This window comes from Ochotona curzoniae, unplaced genomic scaffold (assembly GCF_017591425.1).
Source record: "Ochotona curzoniae isolate NIBS_2020 unplaced genomic scaffold, NIBS_Ocur_1.0 contig_908, whole genome shotgun sequence".
In the NCBI taxonomy this organism is placed as follows: domain Eukaryota; kingdom Metazoa; phylum Chordata; class Mammalia; order Lagomorpha; family Ochotonidae; genus Ochotona; species Ochotona curzoniae.
In genome coordinates, this window is record NW_024466607.1 from 5,459,789 (window position 1) to 5,480,029 (window position 20,241).

General features: G+C 52.5%; 1 protein-coding gene across 2 annotated transcripts in view; it reads right to left on the reverse strand.

Moving 5' to 3' along the window:
* VGLL4 (vestigial like family member 4) overlaps nt 1-20,241 on the reverse strand; it is a 114,841-nt gene that overhangs the window by 58,653 nt on the left and 35,947 nt on the right. Inside the window, exon 1 of one of the 2 annotated variants that reach the window (XM_040995208.1) lies at nt 3,348-3,836. The exons of the other annotated variant lie outside the window; for it this stretch is intronic. Coding sequence (XP_040851142.1) covers nt 3,348-3,429 — 82 coding nt within the window. The 5' untranslated portion in view covers nt 3,430-3,836. Of the gene's footprint in view, nt 1-3,347; nt 3,837-20,241 lie in introns of those variants that run through there. 2 annotated transcript variants of the gene reach the window in all.

Consider the following 20,241-nt stretch of genomic DNA (forward strand, 5'->3'; position numbering starts at 1 on the left):
TCTGAGCTCATCAAACAAAGAACAATGACACGGACCCAGTCGACAGCGGGGCAGAGCCTCCCAGGCCCGGTCCCCACGCAGGCTGTCCTGTGTGCATGTTCCCAGCAGCGCCTCACTCAAGTGCAGCCTGCGAGGGAGCAAGTACTAATTATGTTGAAAAACAGTGAGCAGTCCCGCAATGTAGGCAACTCAGAAGACTCTTGGGCTTTTTGAGAGCAATCACAAGATGCCATTTATTCTTACTTTCTCCCGATATAAACTGTGCTTTTAAATTGAAAAAGAAAAGTCTACCAAATTACATAGTTATGGCCCTTAACCTGTAATTAAAGTATCACTAGCAGCAGCCTAAGCCATAGCTCATCAGCAGCGTGTTTATCAGGCCCTACGTTTTTGGCACTGAGAAGGCAGAGCAGCTGAGTCTGTCAGCCATCTTGAGAAAAGCCAATGGTGGGACCGACCCACTCTGGGGGGGCATCAACTCTGGGCACAGCATGGCAACCTCCTTCCCTTCAGTCAGAGAAGAGGAAGCCAAACCCGCGCCAGGGCAGCAAAATGAACAAACTCCACTGAGGCGGCTCACCTGCAGCCATTGCTGCCCACTTTCCTCAGAAGCCCCACAGCTGTGACGTGTTAGAACAGGCCCGTGCAGGTGCAGAGCGGGACACAACCTGTATCCATGAGCCAGCATCACGGAGACCCAAGCTGACTGTGAGAGCAGTGCGGAAGGCGAGGACCTGCACCATCAGACCAGCGCCGCAGCCCACTTTCTGAACAAATGCCACGGGCCTCGGGCTCCTTGGGGAAGAGGGTATGAGCTGACGTCTGAGGCCCCAGATAGGTCAGCAGCAGGCTGGTAATTACAGCATGCAAGACATCATGTAATTAGGTGCTAAATTACACAGTAGGGGGCTACACCAAGGATGGGCTCTGTGTGTAAGAGAAGTGTTAGCCCTCACCCTCAGCCCCTTCCTCAGAGCCCAGTGAGGCACAGTCCTGGGACCCCGGAGATGCAGTCGTCAGGGCAGAAAGCCCTGCCTTCAGGAGGCTGCCACTCTTCTAGTGGGGTCCAGGAGTCCGAAGGGGAAGCACACCAGCTGGGAGTAGGGATGTCCACAGACGGCCACCTGCTGAGCCTTGAGGTGCAAGACAATCCCACAGGGGTGTAGAGTGTGACCCCAGAGGGCAACGGTGCTGAACCAGGAGACCGGGAAGCTACCACCTCAACAACCAGCACCGCCACAGCTTTCTCCACGGCCTTCGGCCTACGTGCCCACTCCTACCCCAACGGCCCAGCCTGAACCTCCTCCTCTGGGTTCCTTCATCACCTTTTCAGTCAAGCCAAAAGCAAGGAGCGCTCACCAAGCAGGCAGCTGACAAGACCTGGGAGTGCAGACGGTGTAGGCCCAGGGCTGTGCGGCAGGACCAACCTGTGCTGGGCACAACTAACAAACCTACAGCTTACGAGAAGCCAAACTTCCACTTCTAGTGTGCAAAACTAGGGAGTCAGAAACTGACCTTCCCAAAGACGTTGGCGCCTGTATCCTCAACAAGTGCTGGCCACCATTTTCCCAGTCACTCGCCTAGGACGTGGGGGGAGCTGTCCTGTCGACAATGCCTTCTCTTAAACATTGGATTAACAGGAACAACTGTTCCCAGTCCTCTCACCCCCAAATCCTACGTAGGATGGTCTGTGCCCATCCTGAAAAACCCCTTCTGGAGCTCAGACCAGATGTGTCCAACGTTTACACTGAGGAAACCACCAGGACGTAAACAGCTCACTATAAACACACTAAGTTCGGCTGTGCTTTTCTTCATTTCCTGTGTATTTATTTTGGTGTTAAAATAATGTTAACTTTCATAATAAGGAAAATGGAAGCAGATGTTTAAACCAAACAAGACTATAGACTATTATCCCCCCCAAAATCGGCTCAGCTTTCAAAATCAAAGTTTCTTTCTCCTGCAGAACAAGGAGGCGAAGGAACTACTCGCAGGACGGTGGGGTGCGCCAGAGAGGGAGGCCGCCAGGACGACCTGCAGTGAAGGAGGGCCCGGAGCTCTTCCTCCACTACCAACTGGGGACATCAAAAATTAATCTGCTATCGATTTCCCAACCATCCTGCTACTCCTCTCTTGGGCTCAGCACTAGGCTTTGTTTTTTAAAATATCGTATTACTTGTTAACAAAGACAGTGCGACAGAATCTGCTTTAAAAGTTCGTTTCTTGTTCACTGGATAAGCCAACAGGCACGTGCTAACTGCACAGGACAGCAGAGCAGCCACGCAGAGAAAGCGCACTTCTTAATGAGCGAGTTCAGAAACAAGATGACCCTTAACGCAGCTGATTCAAAGAAAGCGACTCACCCAAGTGCTCCCGCCTGGAACGAGGAGGAGTGAAAACAAAGATTCATAAAGGAAAAAAAAAAAAAAAGAAAGAAAGAAAGAAAAAGAAACATCTAAAATAGGAGATCCTTATCCACAGAAGGCAATTCAGAAAGCAACTTGAATGAGATTTCCTTCTCTTTGAAGAACACAGAGTAAGTTTTCAACTGTATCAAGAAGCAGGCCTGGACATTTTCACAGGACAAACTCGATTGAAACCCAATCTTACCCCCACCCCAACACACACACGCCCGGGGGTCGGTGTTTGCTTTCCGCAGGGTCACCAGGCGCCCCCTAAAATCGCCCAGCAGCCTCGCTGGCAGCCCGGGGCGCTCGAGGCCAGGCCATGGCCGCCCCTGCCCGGCGCACGTACGGCTCAGGCCCCTCGGCCGGCCGGCAGTCCTGGGGGGCGGCCCCGGCCCGCTCGCCCTTCCCCCGCCCCGTGGACCCGGGGCGCGCGGGGAACACGGCCCCCCGAGTGTCAGTCGGGCCGCACAGGAAACGGGAAGTCAGACAAAGGGCCGGCCAGTGCCCCGCCGGCCGCCCCCCCCAGCCCCAAACCCGACGGGAGAAGTCCTCATTGTTTGGGGGACAATCGCTCCCGGAAACAAAAACCTCACTGTGAGCCCTTGGGTTCCCCGTCCGGCCCCCCCCAGGGACCCGCAGGACCGCGGAGTGGGAGAGGGGGCGCCGGCCGGGGGTCCCCAAGCCCCTCCCCCAAAACCCAGTCTTCACTTTTCGACGCGTCCCTAAAGTTCTCTCCCTGGACAAAACACCAGCACCGCCGCCACCAACAACAAAGTTGTTTTGATTTTTTTAAAGTTCCACATGAAACACTCAGTTCGCTGTTACTTTTTGTTTGCGGGGGAGGGAACGGTTTCTCCGGCCCGCGTCCGGCCCGCTTCCCCGCGCGCAGTCAAGCCCGAGGCGCCTCGCCCCGCTAGCGCCCCGACACCCCCCGACACCCACCTTCGTAGCACAGGATGCCGATGCTGTTGTTCATCTTGTCCAGGTACTGGTAGTTCAACAGGTCCATCTTCAGAAAGAGCATTTATCGGGCTAGCAAAGAAAGCCGGCTCCTTTGCGTTCGCCCCCCTCCCCAAAGGACCAAGTTTCAGAAATGAGCACTTGTTGCTGCCCGGCGAGCCCCTGGCTCTTGCTTTTTGAACCCCACAAAGAGAGAGGCCCGGCCTCAGACGATGGGAGAGGAAGACACGGAGAGAAACTCGGAGCAGAGAAAAAAAAAAAGAAAAAGAAAAAGAAAACAAAACCACCACAGACAAAACCCCTCAAGGGTTTTTATAGGGAGGCGGTGTGGGGCACTGTTTCCTGACTAGAGAAGGCGTCTCAGGAGTCTTGGCGAGTCTTTCTCGGAGCGGGGAGGCACGGGGCGCATTTCCCAGGACAAAGCCCCGCCGGCTTTCGCTCACAGCCCGCTGCGAGCCGACTGCGCGGACATCCTGGCCACGCTCGCGAGGACGCGGCCGCGCAGCGCCTGCCTCCCCGCCGGCGCGCGCATGCGCCCAGACACCCGGCGCGCCGCGAGCGCCAGCGCACGGCGTCAGCCCCGGGGCGCGCGCACGCGGGGCGCTGGGGCGCGCGCACGTGGGGCGCGGGGGGCCCACGAAGGGGGCCCGGGCGCAACGGCTCTGGACAGGAAGCAGCCCGGCTCTGAACAACCCAAGGAGAAGAAAGTAAGCCCCGGAAGTTTCTTCCCATCCCCCCCAAGAGCTGAGTATAAAGTTTTGTTTTTAAAGGAAAGAAAAGTAATCCATCCTGGAAGTGCATTTTAACTTTGTGTTCACTTCAATTTGGGGGGGAGGGCTTTTTTTTTTTTCTTGCAAACCTGACTTGTCTGGCTTTGTTTCTGGTTGGGGCGTGCCTCCTGCCTTCTGTCCACGGCAGCTGCGTGTTCGCGCCCTGGACAGCCGTGTGCACTGAGAACTCTCCCAGACCCTCTGCGAGGGGCTAAGTACTTCTCACTGTCCCTGGTGGTGTTGGGATGGGCCAAGGGTGCACAGCCGCTGGTGGATTCTGATGGCTCAAGAAGGTGCACCTGCACCGGTGGGTCCACAGCTGGTGGCACCCGCAGGCTGGCCAGGGGCTTCACCTGCAGGCTGGCCAGGGATTTCACCACGCAGGCGATTCTGCCCTGAGGCACCTGGACAAAAGTCTCACTCGGGCCCAAAATGCTAATCTCTCTAAGATGCTAAGATGATTCATCTCAAAGGACTGTTTCAACAGCTCCAGCAACAGGGGCTGGCCTGGAGGCACAGCCGATTAAACCCTGGCCTGGGATGCCCAGAGTCCCTGCACAGCCCCACTGTGGATCCACCTCCCATTAATGCCACCTGCCAGGCAGCAGTGCGTGGCTCAGCAGCATGGAGTTCTGGGCTCCTGGCTTCCACCCGGCCTGGGCCTGGCTTGTTGTGGCCATTCGGGGAGTGAAACCATCATGGGTGGAAGATCTCTGTCCTCATGCTACCACTCTGCCTTTCAAATAAACCAACTTTTTAAAGACAAGTTGCTGTAACCGAATCTCACTTGCAGAGTCTCTTGACACCGACAGCCGGCTGCCATCGCTGATCCAGACGGAGAACCACAACGGCCGGGCAAGAAGCAGCGGAAGAATAAATTCTCTGGAGGCTTTCCTTTGTAAGGGTGTCTGCTGATGCTAATCTGCATTGTCTAGATCCTACACAAGCTGTACGGAAAGATGTGAGCATGTCCCGACAGTGCTAGTTACACACCCAATGGTAGGGAGCAGCGTGGCTGAGCCACAGCCCACTAAGCCAGCATCCCTACTGGATCAACCTTGACTGCTTCACTTCCGACCCGGCTGCCTGCAAACGCACCTGCGAAGGCAGAAGACGGCTCAAGTACAGGGAGACCAGGATGAAGTGCCTGGCTGTTGTGGACACTTGGGGAATGAACCAGCGGACGGAGGATTCTGTTACTTTACCTCTCAAATTCTGAAAAACAAAACTCTTTTTTTTTTTTTAATATCTAATGGTACTTAGCACAGGAAGCTTGGAGAAAACGCCTACAATAGCTAATACACATCGTACTGCTCTGAAAACAAACGGAATACCTTTAGACACCAGCTTCAAATGTATCTAGTAGTTCTAGAGTACTACCACTACGTGAGTTCTTCCATGAAGACTCTGCCCAGCCGGGCTGGCACCATGCCATTTTGCTCATCTTCCACCTGTGAGCATCAGCATCCCATACGGGCACCCACTTGTGTCCTGGTTGCCCCACTTCTGATCCAGCCCCCTGCTTGCGGCCTGAGAAAGCAGGGGTCCCTGCACCCACATGGGAGACATGGAAGAAGCTCCTGACTCCTGGTTTCCAATTAGCTCAGCTCCAGCCATTTGGGGGAGCAACCAGCAGATGAACAATCCCTCTCTTTGCCTTCCCAATAAATAAATCCTTAAAATTTTAACTAATTAATTAATTAAAAGCACCTTGCCCACCATCAGCAACCGGCTACCCCTCAGGCTGATGTGAGAACCACTGGGTCCCGCCCTCCTGTCTCCTCACACACCTGCTCTCCACCCTGTCCAGGAGCAAGGGCCACGCCCTCTCCCCCTGCTCTGGGTGTTACACCACAGCTTCTCAGTGAAAACTTGAAGAAAATCAGCAAGATTACGCACTCAGGGTAAAGCCACTGCTGGGGATCCCATACTGGAGTGCCTGGGATTCAATCCTGCCTTGGCTTTCAACTCCAGCTTCTAGCTAATTCACCTGGAGGCAAGCAGACTATGGCCTCAGGACTTGGGAGGCTGACACGTGAAGTTCCTGGGCCCAGCCCTAGCTGGTAAGGGCCTTCAGGTGTGAAACAACAAAGACAAAATGGATCTCTCTCCTCCACTCCCTTTCAAATGTATAAGCAAAACACACACACACACACACACACAGACTCTCCACTTGTGGACCAGTATCGTGCAGCAGGTAAAGCTGCCATATTGCTGTTTTCAATCCAACTCCCTGTTCATGGCCGAGGAAAGGCAGTGGCACAGCCCGCCTGCTTGGGCCTCTGCTAGAGACCAGATCCAGCTCCCGGCTTCAGCCTGGCCCCTTCCTGGCTGTTGCAGCCATCTGGGGAGTGAACCAGAGGAGGAAGAGTCTAGCTCCTTCTCTCCCTCCAACTCTTTGAAATAAAAATAAATTTTTAAAAAATACCTTGCTGTAGATTTACTCAATTTCCATCCTGCCCGCAGTTGCCTCCCTAGGACAACTGAGTATCCGGACCTTGCCTGGGCCATGGGCTGGACAGCCCACACCTGTGCGCCAGTGCAGTCTTTGTGCTGGGACAACAGAACAGAAAGGGGTGTTCAGAGTATCTGATTTGGAATAATGGGAAACATTTTTCTAAGTCAGAAACAGAATTTTTCATCCAGGAAAGCAGCAGCACAGGAGAACACTGTGTAAGCTTTAAGCACAGGGGCAACAGGCACAACAGAAGACGCGGCCATCACGGCAGATGAGAGACAGACCAGGGACCTCGGCGAGGAGGGAGCTGGTAACAGAGAAAAACGGCTGTATGTGACTTTTTTGAAGGCATTTCTTTGAGAGGCAGAGAGAGACCAGAGAACGCATGCCCCTGTGTGCTGGGCCTCCTCCCCAGAGGCTACGCTCAGGGCTGGACCCTGCCAAAGCTGGGCAGACAGACCACGTGAGCGGCAGGGACCCAGCACTGCCTCGGCAGGAAGCTGGAGCCTGGCAGGGGACCCAGGCTTCTCTCCCTGCAGCTAAGACCCCACCTCTTGCTAAGTCCTTCTGACGTCATGAGAAGCAAGCAGCCAGTATATTCTTGGAAAACTAGTTAATCATGTTAATCATCAGAGAAATTCAGTGGTCTTCCATCTGTCCAATTAACAGAGTTTATTCAAGTCTATTGATCAGCAAGCTTGCTGCTGGAGAATGATGCAAACACACAGGGCCTTTCCACAGAGGTCTGCTAAACGCATCAAGCCATTCATGCCCCTTTCCTCGTGCCGGACTCCGCTTCGAGGAAAATGATAAGGATTTGGTCAAACAAGGACGCCAAGTTGCTTACCACAGTGCTACTCAGAAAACCCGCAGGCCCAACAAGAAGGGAATGCTTTAAGATTACAGCTTCGGGCCCGGCGCGGTGGCTCAGTGGTTAAGGTCCTCGCCTTGCACGCCCGGGATCCCATATGGGCGCCGGTTCTATCCCGGCAGCCCCGCTTCCCTTCCAGCTCCCTGCCTGTGGCCTGGGAAAGCAGCAGAGGATGACCCTGCACCTGCGTGGGAGACCCAGATCGGCATAGCATCGGCCGTTGCACTCACTTGGGGAGTGAATCATCGGATGGAAGACCTTCCTCTCTGTCTCTCCTCTCTGTATATCCGCCTTTCCAATAAAAAAAATAGTAAAAATAAATCTTTAAAAAAAAAAAAAAGATTACAGCTTCTCCGTGGCCGAACAACACCCTCAGCAAAACACAGGGCCGGCAGGAAAGCGGCTCTGTGTATAGTGCAACACCTCGGTCAACAACAGACCTCACACAAGACGGCGGTCCTGCGAGGTCTGGCCCCAAGTGATGTCACAGCCACGCTGGTTATGTCCATAACCTCCACGGTGTTTGCACAGTCCCCAGACTGCCAATGACGCAACTCTCGGAACTCACCCCGCCATTCAGTGCCACGTGGCTGGATACCCTATGACGACACATTTACTGGCTAAAAACAAGGCGTTGGAGAGTGGGTACAGGATTTGCTCAGGGGAAATGCCTGCTGTACAAACACAGCATGAAGTTGGACATTCTCTGCGTCACCGGAACACAGCCTTCTCTGTTTTCCTGTGAACTTCTTGGAAGAGCCTCACATGCACACCGCACATTGTCCTGCAACACACACGCACACACACGCAAAGGCGGAGGGCACACGTACCGGAAGCCATCTTGGCCTGGTGAGTGTCTGCACGCTTCCCTGTCTTTCCACATAAACCTACATTTTTCTTACATGATAATAAATGTGTGTGTGTGTGGGGGTCACAGTTTAAGAAAAATTCAAGAGAGACTGTTCCCTGCAAGAGAAATTCCACAGATCACATCCATCTTACTTGAGAATGCCAAGATCCCACCTTTTGACTCAGATTCTGCCGACCAAAGGTAACACGGATCAGGGCATTCATTCCCACCTTGAGCAAGCGCCAAGGCCATTCCAGACCAGGTCCCCGCACAGACGAGCATGGCTGCCGGCGACAACGCTCTGCCCCAGCTCCTGGGGCCTGCAGACACATTCTGCAGGTGCCTTTTGTCTTTTCCCGTCTAGGAATTACATCATGTGTCCAAAAAATGAGATCACTGACTCCGGAGGAAGGAAAACAAGGCGTAGCCCTCAGTGTAAATTCTGCTCCCCCCGCCCCACCCGCCACAGTAGGTGCTGCGGAAATGCTCTTTCTGGAACCAGGATGGCAGGACGGCCACGGAAGGAGACCGCGCCGCCTGAGCCGCCCGGTCGATCACCGGGACTGGGGGCTGCTTCATCAAAGCCCAGTGGTCAGCGGAGCTCTCCAGGTACTCATTTTCATTGAAACGCTTTTTTTCCCATTAAGCTAAACAGGTGAAAACCAGGCAACAAAGGTCGCATCATAGGGAAAGGTCAGTTTGACTGCAGCTGGGCCTGAGGCGGCAGAGAAGCCAGGAGCCGGGAGTGGAAAAACGCCAGGTGTGCTCTCTAGAAGCCACTGCGACTACCAGCACGACTACCAGCACGAGCCTCAGCCCGGCCAAGCCACAGGGGTCAAAGGGACCGGCCACACTTGCAGGCAAGGCACTCGCGCTGTTCAGCCTGTCTCCATTACCACACTAAGGTTACGAACGGGAACGCACGGCAAAGGGCTTCAATTAAGTCCTAGCACCGAGCGCTGAGAAACAGTCCAAGTCCCAGTGAGATCTACTCAGAGCCTGGCTGAAACCCACTGTCCTGGACAACCCCGCAGGTCGCTCGGTACACCGCTCGGAAGCAGCCCCGTGCCTCTCGCCCTACTCTACCACAAAAACTGCAAGGCACACAATAGGTCTTCAACGGGAGGAAAGGGAGAGAACTACTAAATTAAAGAAGAAATGAAAACAAAACACATTTCAAATGCCTCCAGGATCAATGACAGAAGCCCTAGTTATCTACTAACTTCAAAGAAAGGACTCCTACACATATCACAAATATTAATTATTTCTCCACTTTGGAGTTGCCCAGTCGGAAAGATGATGAAGAAACACAAGGGACTGAGTCAAACTCTGCACAGAAGCGAACATGATTAGGCTGTGTTTTAGGTCCTATTACTTACGGTACCTCTTGCAGCTTCCTTCAGGAGAACTGCTGGTGGCGACAGGAGATTTTAGCAGAAATGCACAGTATATACTTGACAAAAATGTAACAGTTCAAACTCAAACTTTTAATGCAACAGCACCCCCTAGGGATGAATCAATCCACGATGGGCTGCTCTCCCCTGAAGGCAGTGTACTTAACACAAAAAATCTCTTCTTGATTACAAAAAAACAGAGACTAGCTTCTAAGAAACAATTTAACCCCTACTGAACTTGGAAGAAAACATGAGGACACGGCACTAAGGAACTCCACTGACAGCCCATGACTGAACGCAGTAGCTGCTGCGATGGGAACGCAGGAGTCCCACAGCGCGGGAACGCAGGAGACCCACAGCGCAAGCACGCAGATGGGCGATGCCGTTGCCAGTCCCTGGGTGCTGGGGAAGGGAGCCTGGTCCAATCACCAGAAACGAGCTTTCACTCACTTCACGATGGCCTGAAAGGGTCCTGGCAAACACGAACGACCACTCTGACAGTGAATGACGGGTATGCTGGGGAATCCCCTCAAGGCGACACCCAGTGAAGTATCATCCCGACATTCTTCTTCTTTTTTAAGATTTTTTTTTTTATTGCAAAGTCAGATATATAGTGAGGAGGAGAGAAAGAGAGGAAGCTGTTCCGTCCAATGATTCACTCCCCAAGTGACCACAATGGCTGGAACTGAGCCAATCCAAAGCCAGGAGCCAGGAGCTTCTTCCAGGTCTCCCACAAGGGTACAGGATCCCAAGGGTTTGGGCCATCCTTGACTGCTTTCCCAGGCCACAAGCAGGGGACTGGATGGGAAGTGGGGCTGCAGGGATCAGAACCAATGCCCATATGGGATGCTGGTGCATTCAAGGTGAGGACTTTAGCCACTAGGCTACCACGGCGGGTCCCCAACATTCTTCTAATAAAGAATTACCCACTCATGTAACAAGTTCGCACAAGAGCAGCTAGAACTGGTGTCCACACTCAGGGTCAGAGTAAACCTTCAGCAGGGGCTTACGCGGTGTGGTACAAGAAGCCGCCACCTGCCAAGCCAACAGCCCCAAGAAGCGCCTGTTCAAGTCCCAGGAGCTCCACTTCTGATCTGATTCCTGCTAACGCACCTGGGAGAGCAGCAGAAGGTGGCCTGAGCACTTGGGCCCCTGAATCCACGTGGAAGACCCACACAAGCTCCAGGCTCCAGCTCCTGGCTTCGGCCTGGCCTGCTCTGGCTCTTGAAGCCATTTGGAGAGTGAATCGGCGGAGGGAAGATCTCTTTCTCCCTCTTTTAACTCTGCTTTTCAAATAAATAAGTCTTTAAATGAAACCTCTAAAACAAAGCAAAAAAAAAAAAAAAGGAGGATATATCCCAAGTATTTATGATATTATTTCAAGAGTCTAATACCCTCATGCCAACTCCATGCTCCCTCCAATAACTGCACAGCATAAAGGAACCACTGCCCTGTCCGTTGTGGTCACGTCAGCTGGACAGAATCATATGGTAGGCAGCTAGACTTCCATGAGAGGTTCTTTTGCTCTACATTACTACATTTATGCATGTTACCATTAGTCTTGATGTTCGTGTGAAAAAGACGGACAGATGTGTCCTCCATCTGCTGGTTCACCCCCCAGATGCCCACAATAGCCAGGGCTGGGCCAGGCAGAATCCAAGCACTCAGCCTAGGGCTCCTGTGTGGATGACAGCAATCCCCAACATGTGAGCCATCATCTGCTGACCCTTGGGGGACACACCTTGGCAGGAAGGCGGAGCTGGAAGCTGAGCTGTGGCTTGAGCCCTCGGGCAGCATCTTAACCGCTGTGTCAAGCACTCACCTGCGCCCGGGCACTGCTTTCAGGAGTGGGTGCGAGTCCATTTTCCCTGCTGTGTAATACTCCACTGCCCCTGCCGGATCACACTTCCTTCTTGCCATCGCTGATGCGCATCTAGGTTTTGCTTGAGGTTGTTATAACTAGGACTACTACTGATAACCCAGTACGTGACTCTGATGAGCACTGAAAGCAAACAGAACTCTTCAAAGAACCTGGACCATGCGTGGGGATGGGCAGTGGTTGCAGCCCTTCAGAGCCAAGGCCGTGGAGGCCTACTGCGGGCCAGGTGGGTGCCTGAGCAGCGCCAGGCTCTCGTGCCAGTCTGCCTTCATTTGTGATCCCTACAACAACGCTACGAGGACGACGACCCTTTCTGTAGATGAGGACACAGGGTGCAGGCGCTTGGCCAAGCTCACACAGCAAGTGGCACATGACAGCTATGATTTTGTACTGAGGCTCATCCTGGGAAAAGGCTTTTAAAACCCCTCGGCGTTACTATGTCGCACGGGGTGCCCCCCACACCATCAGTTCCACACACACACACAAAAAAAAACTACTGGGGAAAAAAAGTATAAAACGGACCAAGTGCAAAGTTAGGATCGCTGAGAATCTGTGAGAACTGGACCTTCAAAAATGTAAACAGATCCACTTGCCTCATCACAGCGTGACTCCCTGGACGTGAAAGTCAGGTCTTATTTCCTCTGCATGAGCTCCGGGGCCCGAAGGAACAGGTGTCGAACAAGCTCCTGGCTGAATCACAGACCAGAAACCCCAGTGAGGGAGGAACAGGCCTGCAGTTTGCCTTTTTACTGCCGAGTTGGCTATATTTAGCATTCACTAGAACTAAATGTTTTTGTTGAACACACTCCGCTAAATCAAATCTGGCCTGCATTGTCAAACTCTCTTCCCATGACACAATTCCCTTCTTCCAAGGATCAGCCAACGCGGCCTCGTGAATCGTGCTTCGAATGTTCCTGCCATTCTGTTTCCACCAGGGCTCTCCTCAAAGCATCATGGGGAATGGATGCACACATTCCAAAAACTGTTCTGCACCAAAACAAATGTCTCTTTTTAAGGTGATGTATTGCTTTCCCTCCCTGCCTGTACGTGATGGTCGAATGCCACCATGAACGACATTGTTGCTCTTGGGACCAGAGCCCCCAGAGGGACCGACCACCCCAGAGGAGACAAATGGCTGCCCATGTCCCCCACCCTGGGAGAAAGACTGGCCAAAACATATGAGGCTGTTCCTGGTGTCACCTTCACATCTGGAATGAGAGCTCATCTTGGCGGAGACAAGACACACCGGGCTCGAGTACGATTTATGATTCCTTACAGACCTGCACGGCACAGTAAGACCGGGGCAGGGCAAGCCCGAGGGCTGCCGGGCTAAGTGAGCCAGGGCAGTGTGCGCACTGGCCAAAGGCAGGAGTGCGGACTGTGTAATGACTACCTGCAGTGATCATGGCATTAACACACTGTAAAGACAGAGCTTTCCATTGCTGGCTCACTCCCAAATGGCCACAGCAGCTAGGGGCTGGCCAAGACCAGACCAGGCGCCTGGAACTCCATCTGGGTCTTTGCTGCCTCCCACACTTACCAGGAGAGAACTGGACTTAAGAAGAGAGCAGCAGGGGCTCAAATCAGCATCCCAATTTGGAATGCTGGCGTCACACACAGCAGCTTAACTTGCTATGCCACGACAGCTCCATTTGCCATGAGCTTTGTGAGGATCCCGTCCATCGGTGAAGACGTTAACAGAGCCACCTGAAGGCCGATTTCCACTCCTGACCACACACTGGAGGGTCTGAAAGCCATGGACACCCAAGACTCAGATCTGGAGGATGGTTTTGGGGACCCATGAGGGGAAGTTTCAAATTCACTCCCACATGTGTGCCAACAGTGGTCCTGATGCCCCACTTCCGACCCAGCTCCCCACTGCCTGGGAAAGCCCTGGATGTTGGTCCAAGTGCTTGGGTCCTGGCTATGCAACATGGGAGCCCAAGATGGCGTTTCAGGTTCCTGGCTGCGGTCTGGCCCAGCACTAGCCATTGCAGCCATCTGAGGACTCAGCCAGAGATGGAAAAGCTCTCTAACTCTGCCTTTAAGTTAATAAACAGATTTTTAAAAAAATCTGTGACTTAATAAAATGTTTATTTGTTAATTCAAAAAAAAAAAAAAAGCGCGAGACAGAGCCAGGTGGCCGAAGGCAGGGGGTAGGAGCTTCCTCAGGTCTCCCACACAGGTGACAGGGACCTAAACAATCAAGCCATCTTCCACTACTTTTCCCAGGCCAGGAGCTGGATGGGAACCAGCACTGGAGTGGGATGCCGGCATTGCAGGCAGAGGCTCGATTGGCAATGTCACAACACAGTCCCCAGCCGACTGAACGATCTGGAGAGAGTGTTGCTAACCCTACTAGAGAGGCGTGGGGAGTGAGTGACATCTGTGCCTCCCGGGGCACAGGAACAGAGAGGCAAACATGTGCCCCAGCCACAGACGCTGACAGTACTGTGCAGCCATCTGCCTGATGGTGTGACTCACCTACAACAGGGAGAGAGCTGCAAGGAACACAAAGTCCTGTTTTCCACAGTGAGAACATCTGAGGCAGGATGCTGGCTACCTGGAACGAGTCTGTCTTTTCTCCTCCGCAAAAAAAAAAGAAAAAGAAAAAGAAAGACCAGATATAAAACTCCAGGCTGTCTACTTCCTGCTGGGGGGAGGGGGACTGAGGGGCGTCACCCCTAAGCCCTCTAACATGTCTGGGATGATCCTGTTGCTTCTGAGCAGCCAGCCCTGCTCCTTGCAGGCAGGCCTTGCTTCGGCATCCCTGACCCCTAGGGGTCTGCAGGTGCAGGGTTTCCGGGTGAGGCCCAGTGGGGTACAGTGCACCAAGAAGACAACTAGGATCCCAGTGCTACGATGCCACTTTACCCAGCAGGTGCATAATTGACTTTCCTGCTCTCTCTTCCCATGTGCCAGTAATACAAATTTTGAGAAGAGGGAGAGAGACTCGAGAAGTGAACAGCACTGCACTTGTACATTCCCCACCGCCACCGCCATCACCAAACCACCAAACCACACGACGGATGCTCCCAAGCTTCTGTGGCCGCGGAGCACAGGCTCCAGAACACTGGTCTGGAACCACCTGCCGCCCTGTCCCTTGGGAAGGCTGACACCTCCAGAAAAGCTGCCTTCCCGCGGCTGGATTGTGCCTGGAGCCCGACGCCTCCCAGGCACCTTCTGCCCACTGCCCCCCAACGTCTCTCCGTGCTTTTCACATCATTGTTAATTAAAGAATGAGCCGGATGGCAGTGAGGGGCTTGACCTAGCAGCACCCCATGTCAGAATGGCTGGGTTCAATTCCTGGTCCTCACCCTAACCCCAAGGCCCCACAAACACGCACTCCGGGCAGCAGCGCCTGCCACCGCCGCGGGATACCTACACTGAGTCCTGGCATGCAGCTAGAGCCTGGCCCAGTCTCAACCACTGTGCATACTGTGGAGCAAACCAGGAAGTATGAGCGTACTCTCTTTCTCTCAAATAAAAATTAGTAATAATAATATAAAAAAAGCAGTTGCCAATTGTAACGAGTGAGGAAGGCCACACTGTGAATGTTTCATAGATGTTTTATGCACCTGGCACCCGTTATTCTTTATAAGACAATTTTCATCCTAAATATCACATTCAAAAGTCCAAATATGTCCAAATACCCATCTTGATGAACTATACAGCATGCACATAGTCAACAAATACAAAGCAATTTTGAAGAGCCAGAAAGTGCTATTCCATGGTTGACCCAAGACACAGAACCCAGAACATGCTGCAGAGAAAAACTTGCTGGGGCTGAGTGGCAAACGGAAAGCTCCAACAGCACGCCCAGTGCGCCTGTCCCTGCTCCAAGCCACAGGCACAATCCGTCCCAGCCAGAGCTTAGACACAGGCCAACGTCCACAAGCTAAGCCCAACACACAGGGCCAGGGCTGTGGCACAGTGGGAAAAGCTACAGCCTGCAGCACTGACATGCCACAAGAGCACCGGTTCATGAGCCGCTCCACTCCTGAGGGCCTGGCGAAAGCAGTGAGTGATGACCCAAGTGACTAAGCCAGAGGAAGCTCCCGTGTCCCAGCTTCTGCCTTCGGCTGGGCCCGGCCCCGGCTGTTGCAGGCATCCGAGTAGTAAACACGTGGGAATCTCCCCTTCCTTCCTTTGCTACTCTCTCCCACTCGTTCTGTAACACCGACACATACATAACACACCTCTCGGCTTTCTCTCCCTCTCCTGGAAATTTGTATCACGGGCAAGTGGGGAAGAGAGAGCAGGAAGAGTCATTTATGTACCTGCTGTGTAAACTGGTAAATAATGCTTTCCAAATATATAGTCTTCATGAAGCGATCCAACACACACATAAATTTCACACTTCCAAGTATTGTTTACTTGTCTTCAAGAACCTGGACAGATGATGGGGTTTTTAAAACGTTCATGGAGGGCCTGGCGTGGCAGCCCAGTGGCTGAAGTCCTCACCTTGCACGCACTTGGATCCTATATGGGCACCAGTTTGTGTCCCAGCTGCTCCACCTCCCTTCCAGTTCCCTGCTTGTGGCCTGGGAAGGCACTGGGGAATGGTCCAAAGCCTTGGGACACTGCACCCCTGTGGGAGACCCGGAAGAGGATCCTGGCTTCGGATCAGCTCAGCTCCGGTTGTAGCGGCCACTTGGGAAGTGAACCAGCGGAAGCTAGATCTTTCTCTCCTTCTCTCTGTAAATCTGCCTTTCCAATAAAATAAATACATCTTTAAAAGAAAGTCCAACAAAGGGTTCGGCAATGTGGCTCAACAGGCTCTCTACCCTGTAGGGCCACCATCCTATAAGGGCATGGGTTCACATCCTGGCTGCTTCACTTCCCATCCAGCTCCCTGATAATGGCCTGGGAAAGCAGCGGAAGATGACCCAAGGCCTTGGGATCCTGCAATCATGTGGGAGACCCAGAAGAGGCTCCTGGCTTTGAATTAGCTCAGCTCTGGCCATTGGGCCGTTTGGGAAGTGAACCAGCAGATGGAAGACTTTCTCTGTCTTTCCTTCTCCATGTAAATCTGCCTGTCAAAAAAATGAATATATCTTTTTTTAAGTTCTTGTAAAATATGCATGACAAAAAAGAACTCTTATGCATAGACTTCTGAAATTCTGAACCAAAATAAAGTTCTCTTTTAATTCCATTTTCCATAAACTTTGCAATTACCCCTGCCTGAGGCAAGCAAGGCATCTGGTCAACCTATGGAGGGCTTCTCCACCTTTCAAAGGAGTTTCTACTCACCACTAAACACTTCCCTTTAATACAACCAGGTAGAGTTATACAAATCATGACTCATTTCAATTCCAAAACTAGAGTCTTACCTTGCCTGTCTCTCTTTGAGTAGCACTTCTTATGAATGATCTTTAAAACTCTGAGGATGTGGGTATATGGGACATCAGTGGAAGAATCACTTAGTTCTAACTGCAAAGAGGACAGGTTAACTCAAGAGTGATTGCCTGGGGGCGGGGAGGGGAGGCAACAAGGAACTTGAAACAGAAAAGATGTTCTTCATGAACCAAATTGTCTTCACTTTTTAAGATTTAGTTATTGATCTGAAAAGCAGCCTTAGGGAGAACACACACACACACACACACACACACACACACACACACACAATCTTTCACCTGCTGGTTCCCTTCCTAAATGGCTACAACGGGCAGGAGGGGTTAGACTGAAACCAGGCGCCTGGAACTGCCTCAGGGCAGCAGGGGTCCACGCACCTGGGCCACCCACCACCGCCATCCCAGGTGCTTTCCAGGAGGAAGCTGGATTGGAGGTGGAGCTGCCAGGACATGACAGGTGCCCAAATGGGACGTCAGCACACAAGTGGAGGCTTAATGCACTGCACCGCAATGCACTTTATAACAACAACTGGTACAGAAAAGACTATTGTTTTGGAGATGCAAAGGAACGATGAGAACCATGAGGATGCTGAAAGAGCTGAGTGAGCCATGTGTCAGGGAGCAGGTTCCAGCTACCAGAACGGTAGGAGTCTCGGACAGTATCCATCCAGGACACAGAACCTTGTGGGAAATGAGCCCAAGACAAAGCGAAGCTCACCATCGCTCCATCCAGTTCTGCACTTAGGCCTTCCAAGCAAAACCAGCACTGCCTCCAGAACATCGCAGGGCTGTGGGAAGACAAGCTCTGCCTTCCCCTCGTGCGCCTCTGACAGCAGCCACGGGACAGGATTTCAGTTCTCTGCAGAAGATGCTGAGGTCTGAAAACACAGCCGCTGCTCCTCGCTATTTATTTGTACACATAAATTCCACCTAAAGAGTAGAAGCTGTGCACACACCAGCTCCCCAGGAGGGTGCAAACCAGGTCCCAGGGGCGGAGGCAGAGGACGCCTACCCAGTGGGACAGGTGGGGAGAAGAGCCCCTACCGAGGAGTCCCACGCCAGCCTCCCCCCAGCAGCACGGCCGGGCACCTGCTCCTCTTGCCACTCAGCAATGTCCTCTACTAACTTCAGGGGCCATGAGCACACAAAGACCATTTTCAGATCAAAACCCAGTACTGGATTTCCACCTTCCGCTGCAGGAACGGTGGCTGGCATCACCAGTACCAACCCTTGTGAAGTTAGACCTGTGGTAGCCACAGGGTCACCAGAAACTTACACGAAAATTATCATGAACATTGAAAAAGACTACAGACTAACGGCTGACCAAGGAATACAAACCGAATGCCCTACGTCCGGTGCGGGGACCCGGGAGCTGTCCATGTACAGCCTGGCTAGACCTCACTGCAGACGCCTGTTCTCCCACTGCAGGGAATGAAACCGCCCCCTGCCATCTTGCCCAGGGACCTTCATGAGGTCACCTGAGCCACCCTGACCAAGCCTGGGTGTCCCTTCAAAGCAAGCTGCCCACCTCAACTGCTGACTTCTCTCTATTAACCATCCCCAACTCTGTCAATGGTGCAAGCATTTCTTTGCTTATTGCTTTTTTTTTCCTCCTTGAAGCTTTCTTTCTTTATGGGGCCAGTAGCGTGGCTCAACAGGCTAATCCTCCACCTTCAAGCATCGGTATCCTAAATGTGCATGGTTTCTGTCCTGATTGCTCTACTTCCCAGCTCCTTGCTTGTAGCCTGAGAAGGCAGTAGAGAATGGCCCCAATCCTTGGGACCCCCCACCCTGCACTCACATGGGAGACCCAGAAGAAGCTCCTGGCTCCTGGCTTCAGCTCAGCTCACATCAGCTCCACTTCTGCTGTTGCGACTATTGGGGAGTGAATCTGTTTCTCCTCTCACAAATCTACCTTTCAAATAAAAACAAACAAGTCTTTTTAACGATAAATTTATTTCAAAATTATTTATTATATTTATTTTAAAAAGCAGAATTACAAAGAGGCATTTTCCTCCTCCTGGTTCATTCCCTATATGGTTGTAACAGCCAGGACTAGGCCAGACCCTCTCTAGGTCTCCTAGGTGGGTGCAGGGCCCGGGCTTGGGCCATCGTCCACTGCTTCCCTGGGCACATGAGCAGAGCTGGATTGGAAGTGGGGCACCTGAAGTTGGAACTGGGATTCATACAGGACACTGGGTGTAGCCGAATGGAACAGCACCCGCCTCCGTCCCTCAGCTTTAACCCACACTGGCAGTCTGCCTTCCTTCCAGGCCTGCGGTTTAGCTTGCTGCTGACCTCTGAGCAACAGTGGACCACTGACCGTGCGGGCAGCAGGCGGAAGCTGGGGGCAGGGCTGCATCATCAACCCTTTACTCCCATCTGCTTCCTCCTACTCGGCCTGCGGCCCCTCTCTGCCCTCCCCTCAGTTTCTCCCTTTAGGTCCCCTGCCCTTTGATCCAGGGGTAACCGAAGGAAAGCAAAGCAAACACAAAACAGTACAACTACCACCACAAAAACCCACATGGCGCCAGATACGGAGGTGAGTTTCAAAACCAATTTGCAAACACATTTAGAACTGGTAGGACCTGTCTGAACAGAGAAATCATAGGCTTCAGAGTCCACAGCGCCAATTACCTGATAATTGGAAACTCTATTTGCCATGGAACTGTGCCAAGTAAAGCTATGGTAGGGTCGTGTTTAGAAGCGAACCGCCTGAAAGGTTGGTATTAGCTCATCAAGATAAACATGTTGACTGCTTGTCAATATGGATTACTTAAATACCCCAGCTCTGTGACAGGTGGAATACGCAAGGTGCTTTTACTGTAAGAAGAAAGTGTAAACTCCCATGTACTTGAAGCTTCTGAGACACAGAGCACTGATCAAACGCTCCGATGAAGTGAAAGTCACTGTGTATAAATAAGGTAATTTTATAATCACAGGACAAATATTTACCTATTTGAAAGGCAGAGTGACACTGAAAGAGAGAGATGTTACTTCCGCTGGTTCACTGATCAAGTTCCGCTGGACCAAGACCAGGCCAGCCGCGTGGAACTCCACCTTGGGTTCCCCTGTCGGGAGCAGGGGCCCAAGCACTCGGCCGCCTTCCGCTGGTCTCCCAGGGACATCCACATAGAACTGAATCAGAGACACAGCAGCTCAGCCTCACAGCAGTGCCCCCAAGCAGGATGCCCGCGTCGCCAGCAGCACCTCAACACTGCCATGCCACAACTCTAGCTGCAAAAAATGAAATTCTCTAACATCTGGTGAAAGGCACAGTTACAGAGAGAGAGAAGCGGG